Here is a 21,781-nt window from a genome sequence, read left to right as displayed (position 1 = left end):
TCTCTCAGGATTCTCATCAAAAATCCCTCAGGATTCTCATCAGAATTCTCTCAGGATTCTCATCAGAATTCTCTCAAGATTCTCATCATATTCCACTCAAGATTCTCGCATTCTCATCAGAATCCTCTCAGGATTCTTATCAGAATCCTCTTAGATTTTTCGTAAGAAACCTCTCATCATTCTCAACCTCTCGGCATTCTCATCAGAATCCTCTCAAGATTCTCATCAGAATCCCCTCAGGATTCTCATTAAAATCCTCTAAGGATCTCATCGGATTCCTCTCAGGATTCTCATCATAATCCTCTCAGGATTCTCATCAGCATCGTTTCGGCATTCTCATCTGAATCCTCTCAGGATTCTCATCAGAATCCTCTCAAGATTATCTTCAGAATCCTCTCAGGATTCTCATCAGAATCCTCTTAGGATTCTCATTAGAATCCTCTTCGGATTCTCATCAGAATTTTCTTAGATTTCTCATAAAAGTTCTCTCAGGGTTCTCATCAGAATCGTCTCAGCATTCTCATCAGAATCCTCTTAGGAATATCATCAGAATCCTTTTATGATTCTCATCAGAATCCTCTTAGGTTTTTCATAAGAAGCATCAGAATCCTCTCAGGATTTTCATCAGAATCCTCTCAGGGTTCTCATCAAAATCCTCTCAGGATTCTTATCGAATTCCTCTCAGGATTCTCATTAAAATTCTCTCAGGATTCTTATCGGATTCCTCTCAGGATTCCCATCATAATCCTCTCAAGATTCTCATTAAAATCCTCTCAGGATTCTCATCAGAATCCTCTCAAGATTCTCATCGGAATTCTCTCAAGATTCTCATCAGAACTCTCTCAGGATTCTCATCAGAATCCTCTCAAGATTGTCATTAGAATCCTCTCAGGATTCTCATCAGAATTCTTTTAGGATTTTCATTAGAATCCTCTTCAGATACTCATCAGAATTTTCTCAGGATTCTCACAAGAATCCTCTCAGGATTTTTATCAGAATCCTCTCAGCATTCTCATCAAAATCCTCTTAGGATTATCATCAGAATCCTCTCATGATTCTCATCAGAATCCTCTTAGGATTTTTATCAGAATTCTCTCAGGATTCTCGTCAGAATTATCTCAGGATTCTCATCAGAATTCTCTCAGGATTCCCATCATAATCCTATCAGTATCTTATCAGAATCCTCTTAGGATGTTATCAGAATCTACTCAGGATTCTCATCAGAATCCTCTAGGTATTCTCAGTATTCTCTTCTCAGGATTCTCATCAGAATCTTCTCAGGACTCTCATCAGAACTCTCTCAAGATTCACATCAGAACACTCTCTGGATTTTCATCAGAATCCTTCTAGAATTCTCCTCAGTATCTATCAATTAATTCATTCAGAACACACATCCTAACCCTTCCGGGTTTGTCATCGGAATTTTGAACGGCTTATTTAAAAAATGTAAGGTGACCTTAAATCCGATCAAGAAACTTTTCATTTACGAAACAGTTGAATTCAATGTTTTTCATGATACGAATATTCTTGAAATTTGCATTAATGCTTCACAAGGTTTTTTTCCTAAAGCTAAGTATGCTGTTCCGCTCAAGAAAAGTAAAAATTTCTGTGGAAGAAATGGTCTAGAAATTTTCTACAGTGAGCTTCATTTGAAATGATATTTCTTTTCAACTGCGTACTGCGATCAAAGAAAAATGCTTTCCTTGATCATTTCTTGCAAGAAATTTTCCACGCATCCAGATAGGCGATTACTTTTCTGTTGAGGTGCATACTTCGCTTAAAAGTGTGAAATGAAATTCCAGACCCAAATATTGGATTGGTCTTCTGGACCCGTAAACGGAATACCCAAACTGGATCTTAAATGGTCACTTGGATGTCTTATGAGGTCATCTTGCGGAACTACCTACTGAAAGTTCCGGTTTCCTATATCTATATATGTCAAGACCACTTAGTTGGTCAAGTAATTAGTGTAACTGAAGTTTTAATTATCATATATTGTTGATAACTATCTACGAAGCGAGGCACATGATCGTGGTAATTCAGGGGTACGGGTGCGAACACAATCATTCCCTATCATACACGCCGAACATTTTTTCATGGGCTTGATTTGAAAGAACACTTCGACTTCACTGATCTTCCGAGTAAACTTGAAGCAATGTATTCTTGACAAGCTGTGATTGGCAAATCAGGTTGGATATTCGATCAGGTGGCTTAGAAAACTGTAGAATACTTACACTTTGACTACAACATCGGGCAGCAATGCCGTAATCGGTATCAGGAACAAACCCAACCAAAATGCGGGCGACGAGAAAATCATATCATCCATACCGGTGAATACCGCTCCCACCGGTAACGTTGGCCAGATATTGCTGCAATTATGAAGTGAAATATTGGCGTCAGGTTTGCTATAATTGACACTTATTCGTGAGAATTTTACCTATAAATAAATATAAACATAAACCACAGCACTATGGAGCCCCAGATGGAGCAATGCGTCAGCCATGTCCAGGAGTTTGTCACCAGACCAGCCTTCAGACATACAGTAACAACTACATACTAAAAAAACAGAAGGGCAGTTTGATAAAATCCATTCGTATGGCGTTCAAGAATATTGTCCAAACTTACTGTATAAACTATATTTCCTAACACTAGATAACCACCGTCGCGACCATTTCCCCAGATTACGTCGCCTTGGTACGAAAACATTGGCAGCCAGTATAAGATCACCGAGTGGACCAGAGCGTTGAAAATCCAGTACCAGAATACTTTAACGTTAAATAGTTGGGCACTTTGGGATGGTTCGTAGAGCCTTGGTTCTCTGTTCAAGAAAAATAAAACGGATACGGTCAGGATAATAGAATCTCTTTATCATTACGAGTGTTAGAACGTACTTCAGCATTTGCTCCGCGGAGGTCACTTTATCAAAGAGACCCATTGCGAAGGGTGGCAACGCAGTGAAGAACACATTGTACAAACCGATTGTCCATCGTTCGAATAGAATTTGGCCGGACCTAAGAGGAAAGATGAGATGCAAGAGCAATTTTAACATATTGAGAACACAGAATGACGCAGTCAAACTCACCATCCGGAATAGATGGCAAACCACAGTTCTATCACGTAGAGACAGATGTTTTTGTAGAAACTGTACAGGATCAACTTGCACATCCGGCTGTAGTTCCACGCCCCGTGCACCAACAGCAACTTTCGTAAATAGCTGAACTGTAATGGAAAATGAGAGTCAGAATAATCAATATACCTAATAGTTACGGACCAAACAAAAAGACCACCCCAGCAAAAAAGTTGAACGCGTTAATTTTATTGGTTTTCATTCTAATATTATTCTAATATTATTGGTTTTCATTCTAATATTCATTCTAATATTATTAGTTATAGTTTTCTTATATAAATTTGTGATTTGACAAAAAGGATCATTAGGGATCATCCATAAATGACGGGGAGAGGGGGGCATACGCTCATTTATAGACGAATATTTTAGAAAGAAAATAAGAAAATAGCTCGGTTATATATTTTTTTTGAGATGGTCTTATTGTTTTGACCGTAACTGTACAGTATGGCCCATAAAAAAAATGCGAAAATTGTTTGAACGTGAATATAGCATCCACAAGCGTTAGTTTCATTGTTTTTGATAGTGAATGTAATTTCTGATTAATGCAGTGTATTCTGACACAACTTCGCTATCAAGGATAATTTTTGTCATATTTCTCTTACTGTCTTAGATAATGTTATAAAGCAAATAAGTTCAAAGGTTTTGTCCGCCCAAAGCTAGAAACAGCGTCTGATTGTCGTATACTCCACTGCACTGTGACGTCACGCATCAATTTTGACAGGTACTGGTCCTGTTGTTTACAGTTTGGACTTAGTACTTTTTTCGAATCATTCTTAATTTCGTGAAAGTTTGCTACGAGGAGAGGTCAAATCCACTGCAGATACCCACGGATCGTATTATTCTATCTTCCTACCATGGAAAATCGTCACCATCAGCATGCTGGTGATAGAAATGCGAAGATGAAAAAATGATGGAAAAAACGACTAAGTACGAAACGTAAACAATAGGACCAGCAGCTGTCAAATAAGTGAGGTTAGGCTCGTCATATGCAGCGCTCTATACTCTGGTGATAAACTTTCCACCATCAAAAATCACACTTTATTGTTGACAATTTTAGTTTGTTTGGTATCAGAGGATGGAGGAGTTCTTAGAGAACGTGTTTTTCATGATCACAATAAAATATTTTGTTAGGGTGATAGTTTTGAGGGCATTTGCGTCTTATAGGTTTGATATGCCTTTATTTTTTGTTAAGGTTGAATAAAAAATAAATACAGAGGCCTATTACAGATTTTTGAGGAAGAAATTTTTTGCATCGGTTAGAGACAACTTATATCAATACTAGCTCATAGGTTTTAAGCAAAACGGAGCCGCTTATCACACTTATATGAAGGTTCAATCAAGCTCTGCAAAATCAGCCGTATATTCGGAAATATGTTCAAGTCTACAATTACCCAGGTATGAACCAATTCTGTCATTTGATATGGGCGTTTGCTGGAGACAAGGCCTGTGAAGAATCCCACGCCATCGTTGATGTTTTAGAAGCTTTCATCACACAGATATTGAACTCGACGTCCGCATGATAAAATTTGAAGGTATGCTTCCAATTCCTCTCTAGTAAGGTGAAAGTAACAGATAAAAATCATATCCAAAGCGAAAAACTGAGTCTAAATAGATTAAACAATACAAGTAATTAATAATATTTATGTTTTATTCACATTTTCTATGTAAAAACTATCATAAAACATGATATGACCATTTTCGCATTTTTTTATGGGCCATACTGTACGTATGAGCCTTCAAAATGCCCACATCCCCTCAGACATACCTGCGCTATCGAATAGTCAGAGGCACACGCCGCCTGCAGCCCCTCCACGCCGGATATGCCAACGCCCACGTGGGCCTTTTGGATCATTGCTACATCGTTGGCACCGTCGCCGATGGCCAACGTGACCGACTTCGTGTTGGTAGTAACCAGATCTACCACGTCAGCCTTTTGAATGGGTGACACTCGGCAGCAGATAACCGCCTTGCAGGAGATACACAGGTCCAGGAAATCAGTCCTCAAATCACAGCTCAGTGCATATTTCAGCGTTTTGCCGTCCACTATCAGTGCGACGTTGTTCTCCTTCCGCAGCTGATCGCCGAACTCGGCTATGTGCCTCTGGACACAGTTTCTCGTGTTCTGCGAAGGAAATGCGTTAGGGATGATAAAAATAGTGCAAAGACTATCCTATACTCACATCTAAACTATCTTCGTTTAAAATAATTAAGTCCATGCCGTGCGAGAGCAGCTTACACGAATAGCCTATGTTGATTGCAGTTTCCTGCTTATCACCGGTCAGCACCCATACGTTGATTTTGGCTTCTATCAGCGAAGCGATCGTTTCAGGTACACCGTCCTGTAGTTTATCCTCGATGGCCGTTGCACCGAGCAGCATCAGACTCGTCTCGATCAGATTGGCCGCGTCCTCCACCTTCTGCTCCCGGTACTGCAGCGATGTGGACGCTTTGTGATACGTGTGCTTCCAGTCTTCGTAGACATCGTCCGGGATGACTGCGACTGCACAACACAACGTCCGCAGGCCTTCGGTGGCGAATTCCTCCAGATGCTGGAGCGTAGCTTCACGATAGGCTTGCCCGTTAGGGGCTAACCTCTCGTAGATCACCGTATCTGCTCCTTTGCAGTACAGTTTGATTTCTCCTTTGGAGTTTCTGGCAATGACAGACATTCGCTTCCTCGTGGATGTGAACTCCAACACATTTAGGATCTCGAATCGTTCATGAACGCCCAAAGCTTCAATCTCCACATAGGCTGGCGTTCTCGTGTGAAACACATAGCCGAACCGTTTTGCCCCGTAAACCAGGGCTCGCTCGTCAGGACTGGCCGCGTGATACTGGATGTTATCGTTGTCGCTCTTTTCCGGTATCACCGTGTGGCAGATGGCCATCAGTGTTAGGAACTCGCGCAAAATGGCAGCCGTGTGGTGGTTGTTCATTATGTGCTAATTTTGAAGGAAGAAATAAGAAATACACTATTTGATACAAACAATTTATTGAATTTGATACAAACGATAAAAAATTGAATTCAGGGGTTCCAGATTGGATTCAAGAGGGCCGTTTTACTAAAACCTAGACAGAACAACCCAGAGAAAAACTCCTGTGAATATTTCACTAAGAAAACGTTTTGAGGTTGTTCGAAATACTTTTCTAGGAATTCATTCAACATCTTCTCGTGAATTTTATAGGATCTTTCCAAAAAAAATTCCAGTGTTACTTCTAAAAAACTTTCAATACTTTTCCACTTGAAATTCAGGTGTAACGAACGGTATTTTTCCTTAAATCGTTCATTAATTATTTCTCCCACAACTAATTAGCATTAGAAAAAGGTGGGACACGATGAAATGAAAAGTTTTGAGCATGATGTCAATAAATGTTAACAGGTTTTCCTTCCCTAAGAGTTTGTTTTATTTGATAACATAATGTTTGGGTATTGAAATTTATCATTACAGTCAACTTTCGTTTGTTGCACTAAACCTGTAGCCCAGTACTTCCCAAACTGTGCTCCGCGGCGCCCTGGTGCGCCGTAGCACTTCTCCAGGTGCGCCGCGAATTGATTCATAACAAACTTGAAAATGAAATCTTGGTTTTGGAAAACCTTCAAAAGATCACTGATTGTCATTAATTCGTAATAAAATACCTTATGCTAACATGGTCAAATATCTTAACCTAAAATTATCGGAGCATTCTCTTTCATGGCAACACTCAATAACTGTTATTCAATCATTAATTTCTTAGAAAATATTGAAAGCTCTTTTCTGGCTATGCAAAGTGTGCATCGCAGTTGCTAGTATAGGCTCTGTTACCGATTTGTTTGATAAGCCTTACTATATGAACAGGTCTTTACAAGTAAAAAAGGTGGTAGACTATAATTTGGGATTTTGAAGCATTACCATTGACCTAGAACAGTTATTTTTCGAATGACGGTTAACAAAGTTTATTACAAACCCATTTCTTCAAAATTTAACAAGATTTTAAGAAAAAAAGTAGTTTTGCCAAATCAAAGCCCTTATATTACTTTTATTTTGATTAATACACTACACCCAGTTTTTCTTTGACTTTTGAATATTTAAAATCGAATTTCTTGAATGTTATCAATCCCGTTTTCAGCCTTTTTGCATTTGATTGCAATAAATTCTAAACGTTCATTCTTTCAAAAATAAACATTCTCACACTGAAAAATATGTTGATTAAATCTGACAATTAATAAATTATTATTGCTGATTATATTTTGCAGTGAAATAATCACTTATAAACAAATATTGTTTTTCACAATTATCCTTTTATTTAACCGGAAGGCTAAATATCCCAATGTTACTCGAAGTTATACAAGGAATTAATTTATGATTTCAAGGCTATCTTTAAATCTACACAGTTGACCTAATAAGAGACATATTTTTTCATTCTCATAGATATTTTAGCTCCACGATATGGGATTTCTGTTCTTATAAAAACCATGTGCTTAAATCCCAGCGTAAAACTAGCATTCGGTTTAAATGGTCGCAAAGTTTATAGAAATCTTACTAATAAAAACGAAATAAAACCTTCCCCTAAAAAAAAAAATACAAAACTGAAAAAAAATAAAAATTTTCACCTCCAGCGTTTTCTATACTGGTGCGCCGCACATTTCCAGAAAATTGCTTAGGGCGCCACGATCTTAAATAGTTTGGGAACCTCTGCTGTAGCCCACTTAGTGAAAGACTTTCACTAATCGGGCTGAGTTTCAAGCTGTCAAATAACATAGAACAAAAGAAAATCAGAGCTACCAACATTGATAAATTGGGTCTTATGTCAGAAAATGATGTTGGCTTCGTTTTGGGTGGGCTATAGCCCAACTAACGGGAGCCCAATTGAAACGTAGCCCACCTAAAGATAGTGCAACGAACGAAATTCGACTGTACTTCTGAAGTAATTTCATTCTGAATCAGCTATCCCCCCGTATAGAATACCACGTATATAGACGGAGACCCGTAGCTTATGGGATTTTGGCTAATTGGTTCCAACACGTTGCTTATGGCGTTCGCATCAAGCGTTCACCGAAATGAGTTAGATGGGGATGCATGGTAGCTCACGTTTTAACAAAAGAAACCAAGTATATATTAGCTCAAATTTCATAAGCTACAGATACTACATCGACGCGGTTTATCGTAGATAGGATTACTAATCTATTGGTAATTGAGGGGGTTAGAAGCAAAAGGCTGTAGTGAAAAAAATCTAGTTCTCAGAAATTCTACCTTTATGTTTTTTCAGCATTTTTTATTTCATATAAATTGAATGGGAGCCAAAAAAAACGGAATAATCTTCTACGAAATATGTATTTTTTTTTTTGAACTAAGAAATTCAGGCCATAGACAACCATATATCAATACACAGTGTTCTTCGTAGCCATCATGTACCGGGCGATAAGTGAATATCGTCCACTGTCAGTTGTGACAACTGTGAAAATATAGCCCATTGCTTTGTTTAATTGTTGTTATGGTTTAGTTATCAATTTTGGGTATCGTTAAATCAGCCAATAATGTGCCAAAAAGTTGAAGCAAATTTAATATTACGATGGTTTTGGAAGGAGAGCAAGCATGCAATCAGTTATTTCATTGCGGCGCTTGTACGATTCGGGATCATGAACATTAAACAAAACTCCGCTTTATGATTACACTTTCGATTCAATTTACCCAAAAATGGGTAAACACATAAAGATGTTGACTACGCTAGAAGTCGTCCCTTGTCATGGGCGTGGAAAAATTACGCCATCGGAAAATTTGAAAAGAGTTCCAAATCCAGATGCTACTAGAAATGGCTCCCTTGCATATTAAAATTGGCTTCAGATATTCCTCAATATCTTTCTACAGAAATAAATCGCTTCTTACAAAATTATTTAATTACTTATTATCATAATTATCATTTGAAACCTAATTTCAAAATTAGTTTCAAGCATACTTCTAAGTGTTATCTTTTGAAAACATAAAAAAAGTCTTAGAAAAAAGTGCATGAAAGGTATTCTGTGGAAATTTGTTATCTGCGCAAAAATAAAAAAAAAAAGAATTGGTTCATCTGGAAAGTCCAAATATCCAACACGTTTGCATAATTTTTGGTACTTAAAACTTATGATAAACATTTTTACTATGTCCAATAAGTGTACACGTCCAATCATGTTCTATAAGCCTATCTGCATCATAAACTAATATACTCATGTGCAGGGCCGTATTTACGGGGATCAAGGGGGTCATGGCCCCCAGCCTCCCACAAAATACAACTAAAATAATTATTATCGAACAATTAAGAATTACAGTAATGACCCGATTTTGTCAGCCCCCAATTTTGCATACCCCCGATTTTGAGTACCTCCGATTTTAGCATCTTATTTTGCCCCATTTTGTGTGTGTGTGATCCATCTAACCCCCACTGTCCGGCAGTGGTATTATGGAAAAAAGTTTTCTGCAAAACTGCTTTGATACTACATTTTTGCAAAAAGCTTCAGTCCGGGAGTTAGAAGTTGATAGCTCTATTGCAGAAACAGTGACCCATTTCAGAATGGCTGGAGAGACACGTCCATTCAGAAGTCACTTTCTTCAACAACAAGCCCCGCATGTATGCATAACCGTTATCAAATGGATAATAATAATATATACACACTTCCTGTTTCAAAGATGCTTTCTTTGAAACTGGCGTGTATTTAATATTTAATTATCGATAAATATGTGATCCGAACAATCTCACCAAAATCCATCCAATTCGGCGTTGTCATCAAATCTCAACTGCAATCGATTGGGTGTTTACTTCTCCACGTGAAGCATATATCATTTGTCATTGTTAGACATTGCGTACATGTTACAACACCAGCATATCTAATTCTAACTTTCACGCATTTTATATAACGTTATCACTTAACACAATCACAAAAACATCATTTTATTTCTAATTCTCAGAACCATCCGTCCGGGTGGCGTAGTACCGTCGTCCAAAACACAAGCATTTGGGAATCACTGTTTTAGACTATCGCATCTTATTTTGCCCGATTTTGTCAGCCTAAAGTTTATATTTATTTGAATCAGACTAAACACGTCTATACTGGAAATATTGGGTGCTTAAAGTCAATTATGGCATTGGCCACGTCTATACAATCATCTAATTACCGAAATTTTGAAATTAGAAATTTATAATAATTATCCAAGAAACTGATCAATGTTACCTTGGATGACAGTACATAGGAAATGGAAATATTTTTTTTTTATTTACAAAATCATAAAACTAAGTCTTTAAGTTAACATAAAACTTGAAACTGGTCGAAATTTTTTTTACCGGTTTTAGCTCTTTCCCGATTTTGTCAACCCTAAATGTAGCATGGGGTTGACAAAATCGAGACATTACATTAAAATTTAAGATTTCCGGTGCATTGAGCTCTATGGTTTTGGATATGAGAGTTTCAGTTTTTGTTTGTTTTGTTTGGTACATAAATCTAAAAAAACGAAAATGAAAAAATACTGTTGCATTCTGCGATGAACATATTTTTTTAATTTTATATTACAAATACGTCATGAAATAAAGAAATCTAATATTATTTTGATATATTTAAAAAGGTTCCATTGATTTACGATAGTTTTAAAATTTTTGATAAAATCTATTTTTTTTTAAATAATACGACAGAACGTGTTCTTGCTACTATTTTGACAAATTTTCCCGCTCAAATGAGGACTATATCTAGGGCTGACAATCCTCAGGTGGTCGTCTCATCATCGACGAAAGAATGCACGACTAACTCCAATCCAAATCGTCAACGAACAAATCTTGCATAACTTGTGATCTCGCCCTAAAAGCCATTGGTAACCGAGTGTGTAGTTTGTTGGTACCGAGCAAACGAATGGATTTACACGTTTTTTAACAATGCTACGATAAAGAGAAGATCCTTCTCTATCTCCCAGTAGTGATAGTTTCCATCCTGGTACATTAATTTGCTTAGAAACAAGGAGCTACACACTCGGTTACCAATGGCTTTTAGGGCGAGATCACAAGTTATGCGAAAAAAAATTCTTCATTCCGTATGCTCTCCTTTCTCACTAGAAAAAGACGTTTATTGTATATTCGTTTGCTACACACCAAACGCCGAATGCCATTACAGAATTGCTTGTATTCGCGATTGAACCCGCTCTCCTCATGATACAGCGGGGATTCACTCGTTGGAACACGACTGCCATCCAAGCAGCAAATGTTATTTGGGACGGGTGAAAATGTTTCAGACTCACACATTTAGAGAGCAAATCGTCACGAAACGCACATATACATGCACATTGGTTCTGTATGTGGAGACTTCAATGCGACAGTGCTCAGACGTCAAAGTCTATGTGACATCTACTTTTGACATTCGAGTGCTTTTTAGTTGGATTTTTTTCCAACCAGCAAACATCCAACTATCGAGTCATTCCATGTAGCGGAGTTCCCTCGAGCGAAACTCCAATGTACTACCATAGGTTTGTCGGTAGGCGCGTGGTGTTGACGATTCAGAGATCGTTTGTTCGATTCCAGGCGGGTTTTGTTTTTTTTATGTTTATTTTATTTTAAAAAAAGCCCATACTCTGTCGAAGACATAATTCATATTTTTAGTCGGCTCAAAGCTCTCGAACAAAGATTCGACTGATCCTGATCCTTATGAAGGCTCTCTTAGCCTTCTCTTTCCAGCAACAAGATCAAATGGAATTTTTTGCTTGTTGTTTTCATACGCTAACGGTTTCCGTATAGAAACAATCCGTTTACGCTCGGTTGCAGAAAAGAGAAGGGTGATTAAACGTCAGACTGTCGGATCACTCGCCAAATAGTCATCCAACGCTGGTGGAGTGACAATGACGATTCTTCTTTTAATTTCGTCGTCGACTTTTTCAGTTTGTCGGCGACGATTGTCTACCCTGGCTGTATCATATTTGAACTTGAATTTAAAAAATTGGTCCAAAAACAAAATACACCCAAAAATTGAGTTTAAACCAAGGGATGTAAAACAATTTCAAAAATCGGAAGTATATGTTTTTTTTGGACTCAAACCAACGAAAAACTTTTAAAAATAAAGCAAACCAGTGTTTCTGGTCTAAACTTAAGCTTTACAACCCTATTGAGGGGCCCAAAGTAAGTGAAAGTGATATTTTGGTCGATTTTGACCTAAGGGATGGTACACAAATTATGTCACGCTAAATTTAAACTTTTTCGACCTCCTTCCCCCCTTTATCAAACTTTTTGTATGAGTCCTTCGAAAATTTTGTAAGGCTTGTCACGCTTGGCCTGACCCCCTCCCCCCCTTGGAGCGTGACGTAGTTTGTGCATGACCCCTAAGTGTACTGGAATGTTGTACTGTTTTCTAGCTTTCCAACAGTAGTTTTCCGTCTCAAAAAATATCATAATTTGTAGAAGGTTGGCTCGTTTTTTTTTTGCTCTCGTACAATTTGTATGGAGCATGATGATGCAATGCCACCTACAAAATTTGTCGTGCTTCCGTTGTTCGCGATCCGGTGATATTAAGGTGAAGATGAATCGAAGACAAACCTAAAATTTTCAAGAGCACGAATCTGGAGAACTAGACATCCTTTAGAACTGAAAACTTAATCGATTGGTCACTAGCTGGTGGTGACCAATCGATTACGTTTTTAGCTCGAACGGATGTTCGGTTCTCCAGATTTGTGCTCTTGAAAATTCAAATTGGCTTCAATTCATCTTCACCTTAACAGATGCAACGTGCTTTGCGCAATATTAAATAGCTGTAATAGAACTGGCTGATTGTGCTATGATTCGAATGTTAATATATAATTATTTATACGCGAAGATTTGAAAGATGGCTTGTGACGCGCTAGATGTTTTCATGATTCCGTTGGTGCTACGCCACTCGGATAGTTTTTTTTTTTGTTCGAAGATAAAGCATACGGTTGTGGGATTTGCATAATTTTGTATGCTTTATTTTTATTATAATGCTTTCTGATAATATGTATTGAAAAAACCTGTGTTAATTGTGAAAGCCACGTTCGATGATAATTATTGTGCTACACAGAATTAGTTCAAATCAAGGTTACGATATATGGATAAGGTGTGATTTTGACAAGGACGGAAAAAAATTATGGATGCATGGTATGGTTAAGATCTATTCATATACGAAACCATTCAGAGAATGTCGATTCAAATTCCTAACAGAATCATTGAAGTTTTTTTTAGGAAACGGTTTCTTACTCGACGTTTAGACAAATGAACGTATTTGGTGAGTTTGTTCCGAATTACCCGCTTGTATTAGGGCTGGCTCTTTTTCTGTGTCATAAGGTTGAGTCAGTTTATCTTTTAGTTTCACAGAGCGAGTAACGGCACTCAAACCAAAGCCTTTTAGCTAGGACACAAGGTGGAAATACCTGTGTCCCATCCCTGGAAGGCGAATGCGCATGGAGTAACATTATCTATCTTAGCTGTGTCACTCCCAACGATGATGAAAACATGACATTCACACTTACACCCAATTACAAAAAGTATACTAAACTACGCATACACTAAATTTCAATCCGGTCGCATCACTCGCTTACAGTGTTGCCACATTTTTTCCGAATCTCATCTGTGTTTTCGGCCGAAAAAATCTTTTTTATCTTAGGTCAACCTCCAGAAATCTTGGTAAAAATCTGTGTTGTACAAAATTCCAAAATTAAATATTTTAGATCAAAAAGAACTTTTGCAAACGTGTCACGGCTGTACTTGGTATGTCAACAATTTTAAAATTTGTACTAACCCTACTAAAAGTAAGTTAAAGATGCATATTAGTTTCGAAAAGTTTAAAAAACTTAAGTTTTTTTTAGAAAAACTGAACAGAGTAATAGCATTTCTACTTTATCTCTTCCTACACTGTGTCCTAAACTCTTGAAATATCCCAAAATCTTAAAAATCTTTCTTATTTCAAAAATCTGTGATCTGTGATCACAGATATCTGTAGGCGATAACAGGAAAAAATCTGTGTAATTACAGATAAATCTGTGTATGTGGCATCATTGCTCGCTTATGTTGAATCATAGACCATTAACCTTCCCATTATCCAACTCCTTGACATCTATGAAGGCGTCGGTGAGACGCTGGCCTCTCTTCAAGTAGGAGTCATATAATCACTTTCCTTTCCTTTCCTAGTAACGGATGACCGAGGCCGGCAATGGAAATATTCATGTCGTTTCATCTCTGAACTCAGATTGGACAGCTATTTCATCTAAAATAGTTTTTCATGAGCAATTGGAATAAGAGTGGCAAAGTAACCAGCATGACAATTTTCAGTATGCAATCTACGAAGTATTCCGTTACCACGCAACGCAACGCATACAATTTGTATGGAGTAAAATATTGCTGGAAAACTTCAGAAAAGCTTTTTTTTCTCAAATGTAGGTTTTGTCACACATAGATCTCAACTTGCACTTGAGCAGTTCAAATATAAATTCTGGAAATTAAAACCTAGTGACGTAATAAAGATCTTCATATATCTTTATTGAGTTGCCCTACACTTTATGGTACATGAGCAAAATGTATAATTATGTGAAAACTGTACTACGATCTATAAAACTTGGGTACCAAATGTGGTAATGTAAATGAGATCACTATTGTTCTATGCTCGTCAAATTATTCGACGGTTCATATCAAAATCGATTAGATTTATCTTTTCCATTAGTTTCCTTTTTTAACACTACATATCCTAAGGGACGAATGACCTTTCGGGTCCCTCTCATCAAATAACAACATATCCTATCATGTTCTGGGAAGGACTTTTCTGCATGATTTTTTTTTTATATATATATATATAGAACTCTGGGTAAAATCAAGGAATTCTAGAAGAATTTTCCAACTGTTTTCTAGCGAAATTCAAAGTTGTTTATATGAAAGAGTTTGAAAATAATATTTCTTGTAGAATAGTTATAGCACAGACAAACAGACGTCACACTCTCATCATTGTCCATCGACTACCTAGCTTTTTAACGGTCGATTCAAAAATATGGTAGGTGGCCAATCCGCCACCCGCAGCGCTCGCATCGTTTTTGTTCGCGTCGGCCAAATACACTAATTCTAGCATTGGGCGTACATGTCCTCTTGACTATGATTTGAATCGAGATTTGTTCTAAGTGTTACGTCTGTTTGTCTGTGGTTATAGATTTTTTTTGTATACATTGGTTAAGAATGTTAGATAGAATTGCTGAAAAAATGTCTTAGAATTACTTGATTTTTTTTTAACGAAAACTAATTCTGGGAGGAATAAAGGAAAATTTGCCAAATTGTTGAAGGATAATTTTATGTTAGACAATCTGAATAAATCACAGCGGGTTATACACATAAAATTCCTTCAGAAGATTCATCAGATATATTTTTTTCAATTTCCCGCCAAATATCATTCAAGCGTTTTTCTCAGAAATTTCCTCAGTTCTTGAGTCTGACATTCTTCACTAAATTCTGCAAGAAATTGTTGAAAAATAACACATTACACCCAATTCTGTTTTTGCACAGGGGATGCGAACCGTGCAAAAAAAAGTAACACAATTTCTCAACGTTTCATGCAAAAATAAGGTTTTGGTGAAAAAAATGTAAGGAAACTTTTTTTTTTGCACGGCCGTGTGAAAAAAAATCCGTGCAAAAACAGAATCGGGTGTATTCAGAAGCGATGTCAAGGTACAAAGGGTTGCTGTTTTAGGCTAAGGAGGTCAATTTATGAAAATTTATTTGATCAAATTTCAAAGAAATTAGCGAAATGAAAGGGATTAAACATCCGTTTGTCGAATCTATTTTTAAAATCACTATGTATGAACAGGAAACAATTGCCTACCTATGAACATTGGATGCCTTTCATCGTCCAACCGTGATGGACAGGTTTGGATTGAAAAATCATTTATTAATTAGTTCATGAATCGGTAATGCTTCCATCGATACCAAGTCAATTTTGAGATCCATTGGCGTGAAATCGTTATTCTGTATAAACTGTACATGTATATGTAGTTTTGTGTTTACTGAGGAAATTGTTTCACACCCTTTCTGCAATCACAATGCGTTGGCCGTTGATTTTAGGGGCATTAACAGTTTTTGGGGTTGAGAATGGATCAACATTGATCCATAACAATTATGTTTTGAATTCAGTGTAGCTGATAGCAACACTATGTATTTTAAAAATATTTCTCGTGTGCTTTAGATTATATTTTGACACATTCTTTTCCTTTTCTTTGGCCCATGATCAATGACCCAATGACGGAGAACACAATATTCGGTCAATACATGCTATGCATATTCGTTCATAACATCTTCAGACTGTTAATAGTTCAGTCTGTGCAACTTATGACTGACGGCTCAGTGTATTTTTTTTTTTCATAAAATCAAAATATCAGAGTGAAACATAGCAATGAAACTTTTTTTTTTAGAAATAGCACATAGTTTGAGCTATAATTGTTACATCTACATGTTCAATAAGCTTCCATCGCCACCTACCTGCACCAGTTGTGACTGCGCGGGATTCTCCTCCGGCGTGTAGATCGTTCGGGCGACTGAGCATTTTTTGAACTCCATCACGTTCCGCGTCAGGGTGCCCGTTTTGTCCGAGAAGATGTACTTGACCATACCGAGTTCCTCGTTCAGATTCGACGTCCGCGCCATCGCTGGGGTGTCCGATTCTTCGTGGTACATGTCAATGTCCATGTTGATGAAGATAGCCTGGATGTTTGCGGGATAAAATTGTGAGATCTTGGCGAAATTCAATAGAAGCGTTTCATCTTACCTGTAGAAACCTAACTAGCTCTAACGTAACTTGAAGTGATATCGGAATCAAATTGTTGTACAAAATTATAAACGTAAGCAGATTGTAGGCGAAGTTTTTACTTAATAAATCTGTGAATTAAAACAGAACATCAATAGTGAATTCATCCTTCGAGAACAGTGGTCAACAAAAAACTTACCACTTATGCCTAAGTACCAATCGGTTTTGTAATGATCTTTTGTCCAGATTTGATTGCATATACAACTTACGATGCAAAGGAAAATTAGGATGAAAAATAACATTAAAATTTGCGTGTTTGTCAGTCTGTCAACAGTTGAGCGCTAAAAATAGAGATGAAAAAAAGGAGATTTGTTATTTGTATTTAATATTTCAAAGTTTTAAACGAAGAAGCATACCTTTAGTGGCGCTGAGGTAGAGTTTCGCATAAGTTTCGTATCGTGTCCGGTATAAATGACGATTCCGAATACCCAGGAGGTGTTGCGGAGCATTGCTCCTCGCAGCAGGAGCTGATCCGGACCGAGGGCTACAGCGCTGTAAGTTGAAGGACGCAAAAAATGTGATCAATAAGGTGTTCTGAGCATTAACAGCTTTTGTTTTTTTTTAATGTATTCTTCATCCACAGAAAACTCTAGGTGGACAAAAGTGCATTTTAACACTAAAATTACTGTATATTCATAATTCTATTTGACCTAATTACTGACTTATTGAGCATCCGAATAGTAAATTATTTAGAACTACTTTCATAATTTGTATTTTTAAGCTACAACTCCGAATATTAATCAAAATAAAACCAAAGCTAATTAAAAAAATATATTTTGCTCGTAAAGAATATGTAATTCGAATAAGGGCGTGTGAAAATAAATGAGCTGTGGCAGATCTGCCGTGAAGCGCAAGTTAGTCCCATCTGCATTTTCGTCAAAATTAAGTTGAGTTCAGTTTTCAACATATCTTCCAATGCTTTTTCAGCTGCACTAATAAGATAACAATATTTGTTCGGAAAAAAATAGAATAAACAGCAAGTCAAAATATCCCATAATGAAAAGTAACTGCATATCAGTCCCACTACAGATTTCCACACTATGTAACACAAAAATGAACCGTGTTTTGATAATCTTTATATTTTTCTCGGAAAGATATCATAGTGAAAAGCAAATTGTGAAAGTATCATTAAGATTTGAACATGTTCCAATCCTCTGGATTTTTTTGAATATTCGTATGAAAAACGAGTTTGAAAACTTCACAGCCCATTTTCTCAATGCCTACTTTTTACAGATGAGACTGACTTGCGATTCACGGCAGAGATAATGTCTGAACATGGTTTTACGACGAAACTAATTAGGTTTTTTTCAATTCATTTTTTTTGCAAAAGTGAAGTGTTAAAGTTCAATTTGTAGTTTTAATTAGGTTGATACGTGCAACGCTTGATGGTTCGAAATCAAATATTCGGATTGCAGTCTAGATGCCAACATCATTTATGACATTAGACATATTGAAGCAGGGAGACGCACTTTCGAATATACTGTTCAACATTGCAGTCGAGGGTGCTATTAGGAGATCTGGCGTGCAGAAAAACGACACTATCATCACACGGTCGCATATGCTCGTTGGTACGGCAAACTTCAGTGGGCTGGGCACTTAGTGCGAATGTCGGAAGAAAGAATGGCAAAAATAATATGCAGCAGGGAACCAGGTAGAGGTCGGCATCTTCGTGGAAGACCACGCTGTACGCAATGGAAAAGGACCTAGCGACCCCAAACGTTCGGGGCAACTGGAGAAGTAGCGCCCAAGCCCGACAATGATGGAGCAATGCAAAATCATGGAACAGGAAGAGTATTCATTTAACACTTACGGCTTCCCGCTCTCCTTCAGCACCCCGTTGAACTCGTATAAATGCCGATTGGGTGGTTCGCTCTCCAGCGTACCGGAAAACTGGATAAAATCTTTGGTTTCGAGGATTTTGGCCGTGGCGGAAACGCCCTGTCGAATCTTGAGATTCGTTTCGCCGTCCAGGTTGGACGTCTCGATGAATGATATGCCCTGCGGTTCGCTCGACGACAGCTGCACCAGATCGGCCGGGAAGAAGGTGTTGTTCTGCACTTTGACGATATCGCCGACCGACAGCTCTTTCCACTTGATCCACCGCCACTGGCCACCCTGCAGGGTTTCGATCTCCCGGTGGTTGATCTCATCGTCGGCCCGGTGCCGCTTGATGTCCTCGACAATCTCTTTGATGGCGCTTACCGATAGAATAAATAACAAAGGTACTAGGGTGGTGTAGCGTCCGGTTGGTGAAACGTCCGGAATCTGCTGCAGCAGTGCGATGAACAGGAAAAAGCAGTTCGAATACCGCCGGAACTGCTCGAACAAAAACGATGGTATAAAAGTTATTGCGCTGCAACGAGAGAAAAATATAACAATGAAATAATTGTATACGTAAAACATTTAAGATTTGGTCATTTATGTATAATTTAGGTACATTACAGGTACATAAAAAATCAATGTTCATGAAGTAGATCACAAACGGTAGGATCCTAATCGTTAAAGACGGGGTTGATGATTAATGGCTATCGCTTGTTATAACTTGTTACTTTAACTCGACATTAGATGGGCCCTTTCCCATTTTAAATCAAAAGAAGTGAAAAAAGTGATGCTTATATGCAGTAGCTCTGTTGAAGATTTTTGAAGATTTTTCAAAGCAGTAGCAGGGTGTCTACTACCTGGAAAATCCTGGAAAACTTGGAATTATCAGGAAATTTTATCAAACCAGGAAAAACCTGGAATTCTCAGAAAATCTCGATGACAATCAGGGAAATTTCATTCAGGCAGTAATTCATGGTAGATTATGCTCATGACAAAGGATTCTTCCGTCAACATTCTCCAAAACATTCGGCTGCGCCGCTATCAAAACGCTTCTTGAGCTGTTACGTGAGGATCGTTTCGGGTATGGAATTTTATCGACTTCCCAAGACATGTTTGAATTTTATAAATAATATTTCATCAGTAATGGATCTTCATGCACGATTTATAAAATTATTCAAAATTTGAAAAATAATCTGGAATTCAAACATTTAAAATGTCGAAACAAACAATTTATCAATTTTAGGGCTGGTAGCAGACCTCTGTTAAGTGACTTGGTCTCTATTTTAATGCAAGTCTCTAAAATCTTTATTTTTTAATCAAAATGGTCTCTAAAGTGTCTTTTTTATATTTTGTTTGATTTGGATTCTGATGCTAAACTATGCAGGGGCTAGAATAACATTCAGAGGCTGTTACATGACTTGCCAACTAACTCTTCAAAAAATTCATCTCAGATTTCTCGAGACAAAGCTTCAGGAATTATCCTAGTGGTTTCTCCAGCGATTTCATCTGGAAAACTTTCAGGGATCCCTACAGAAATCTCGCCAGAAGTTCTTCTTGACATTCCTCTACCAATTCTCCCAGTTATTCTTCCAGCGATTTTTCAAAGAATATCTTGAGAAATTTCTCCAGGAAATTCTCGAGCAAAATTCCCAGTCACTATTTTAGGACTTCATCTAGATACTTTTTACTAATCCTTCATCTATTTTTCCATTTCAATATTCAATCATTAAAAAAGTCAAATGGGATCTACAAAAGCGGTTCCATACTACAACACCGCAGCATTTTTTTTTTCAGAAAGTTCTACACATTTTTCAAAGGATTCTGTCTGATGTTTATCAAGGAATTTCTTCAGAAAATGCTGCAGGACATTATCAACAGTTTTGATTGTTCATTATCCACAGTTTTGATTTGTTTCTAACAACTTAAGTAGAAACTCTTCTAAGATTTCCTCAAGGGTCTATGAGTTGTTCTGGCAACCCTTATCCATCAAGGGTGACTTAAAAACATACATAAAGTTCAATAAAGGTTACTTTAAAATTTGCTGAAACACCTCATAAATTATTTTTAACATTTTCTCAAATTTCCAACATGGATAAATGCTTGGAAAAATTCCTTGGAGAATACTTGGACAAATCTTTAAAGACTTCCTTGAGGAATCTTCAAGAATTACTGTAGGAATTTCTAATGAAATCTCTGTCTAATTCCTGGAGATATCCTTAGAGAAATTCCTAGTTAAGATCTTAAAGCAATTCCGAAGGATAATTTTTAAGAAATCCATAAAGGGGGGTCCGTAGCCTAGAGGTTACGCTTCTGCTTAATAAGCGGAAGGTCATGGGTTCAATTCCCAGCCCCTCCACAAAAAAAAACCCGTCCAGGCACCAGAAGACGCCGCACGGAGGACCGTGCTTTGGGGAACACATCCATCATCCGTCAGTATCAGATGGTGACTGAGACAAACTGACCCTCTTCGCAGGCAGCTAGCCTCAAACGACTTAGGAACACGGCAAAATGAACCCCACCGCGCAAGAGCAAAGGACTATGGCATATGGAAATCGATTGGAGTGAACAGCAGAGCTCTCTCCTACCTGCTCGGTGTGAGAGTAAAAGAGTAGAAGAGAGTGAAAGCAGATGTAAATATAGATTAGTTAAAAATAGATCTGTATCGGTATAGTGGATACAGATGAACTGATTCCGGCACAGTAGTGGCCATGAGCACGGAGTGCCTTAAAAAAAAATCCATAAAGGCATTTTTGGTGAAACTTCTGGTTGAATTTTTGAAGAAGTTTTAAACGGAAGTCTTGGAGGATGTCCTATAAAAATCGATGGAGGAATCACCGGATAAAATCTTAGAGGACTTAGGGGTTCATTGAAAAATAGCTGAAAGAATCTGTAAAGAAATTCCTGATGATCTCGGAGTTAATTTCTGTGGTTATATTTGGCAAAAACCAGGTTGTGTTCTTGGAATATCCAAAACAAAATTCTTTGGTAGTTTCTTTAGGTAAATTCTCGAAGGGATTCCATGGAAAACAACCAATAAAATATTTCCTGAAGAAATT

General features: G+C 37.5%; 1 protein-coding gene across 13 annotated transcripts in view; it reads right to left on the bottom strand.

Moving 5' to 3' along the window:
* The window catches only part of LOC5566589 (probable phospholipid-transporting ATPase IA), a 328,884-nt gene that overhangs the window by 53,783 nt on the left and 253,320 nt on the right, over window positions 1–21,781 (bottom strand). For all 13 annotated transcript variants that reach the window (XM_021853384.1, XM_021853375.1, XM_021853376.1 and 10 more), the window contains 12 exons: window positions 18,715–19,257; window positions 17,261–17,396; window positions 17,044–17,185; window positions 16,866–16,975; window positions 16,580–16,801; window positions 5,308–6,069; window positions 4,893–5,249; window positions 3,083–3,219; window positions 2,892–3,011; window positions 2,626–2,818; window positions 2,438–2,556; window positions 2,235–2,369 (listed from right to left, as the gene is read on the bottom strand). In XM_021853384.1, coding sequence (XP_021709076.1) covers window positions 2,235–2,369; window positions 2,438–2,556; window positions 2,626–2,818; window positions 2,892–3,011; window positions 3,083–3,219; window positions 4,893–5,249; window positions 5,308–6,069; window positions 16,580–16,801; window positions 16,866–16,975; window positions 17,044–17,185; window positions 17,261–17,396; window positions 18,715–19,257 — 2,976 coding nt within the window. The remainder of the gene's footprint in view (window positions 1–2,234; window positions 2,370–2,437; window positions 2,557–2,625; window positions 2,819–2,891; window positions 3,012–3,082; window positions 3,220–4,892; window positions 5,250–5,307; window positions 6,070–16,579; window positions 16,802–16,865; window positions 16,976–17,043; window positions 17,186–17,260; window positions 17,397–18,714; window positions 19,258–21,781) is intronic.

This window comes from Aedes aegypti, chromosome 3 (assembly GCF_002204515.2).
Source record: "Aedes aegypti strain LVP_AGWG chromosome 3, AaegL5.0 Primary Assembly, whole genome shotgun sequence".
Taxonomy (NCBI): Eukaryota; Metazoa; Arthropoda; class Insecta; order Diptera; family Culicidae; genus Aedes; species Aedes aegypti.
This window is presented reverse-complemented; position numbering and strand designations above follow the sequence as displayed.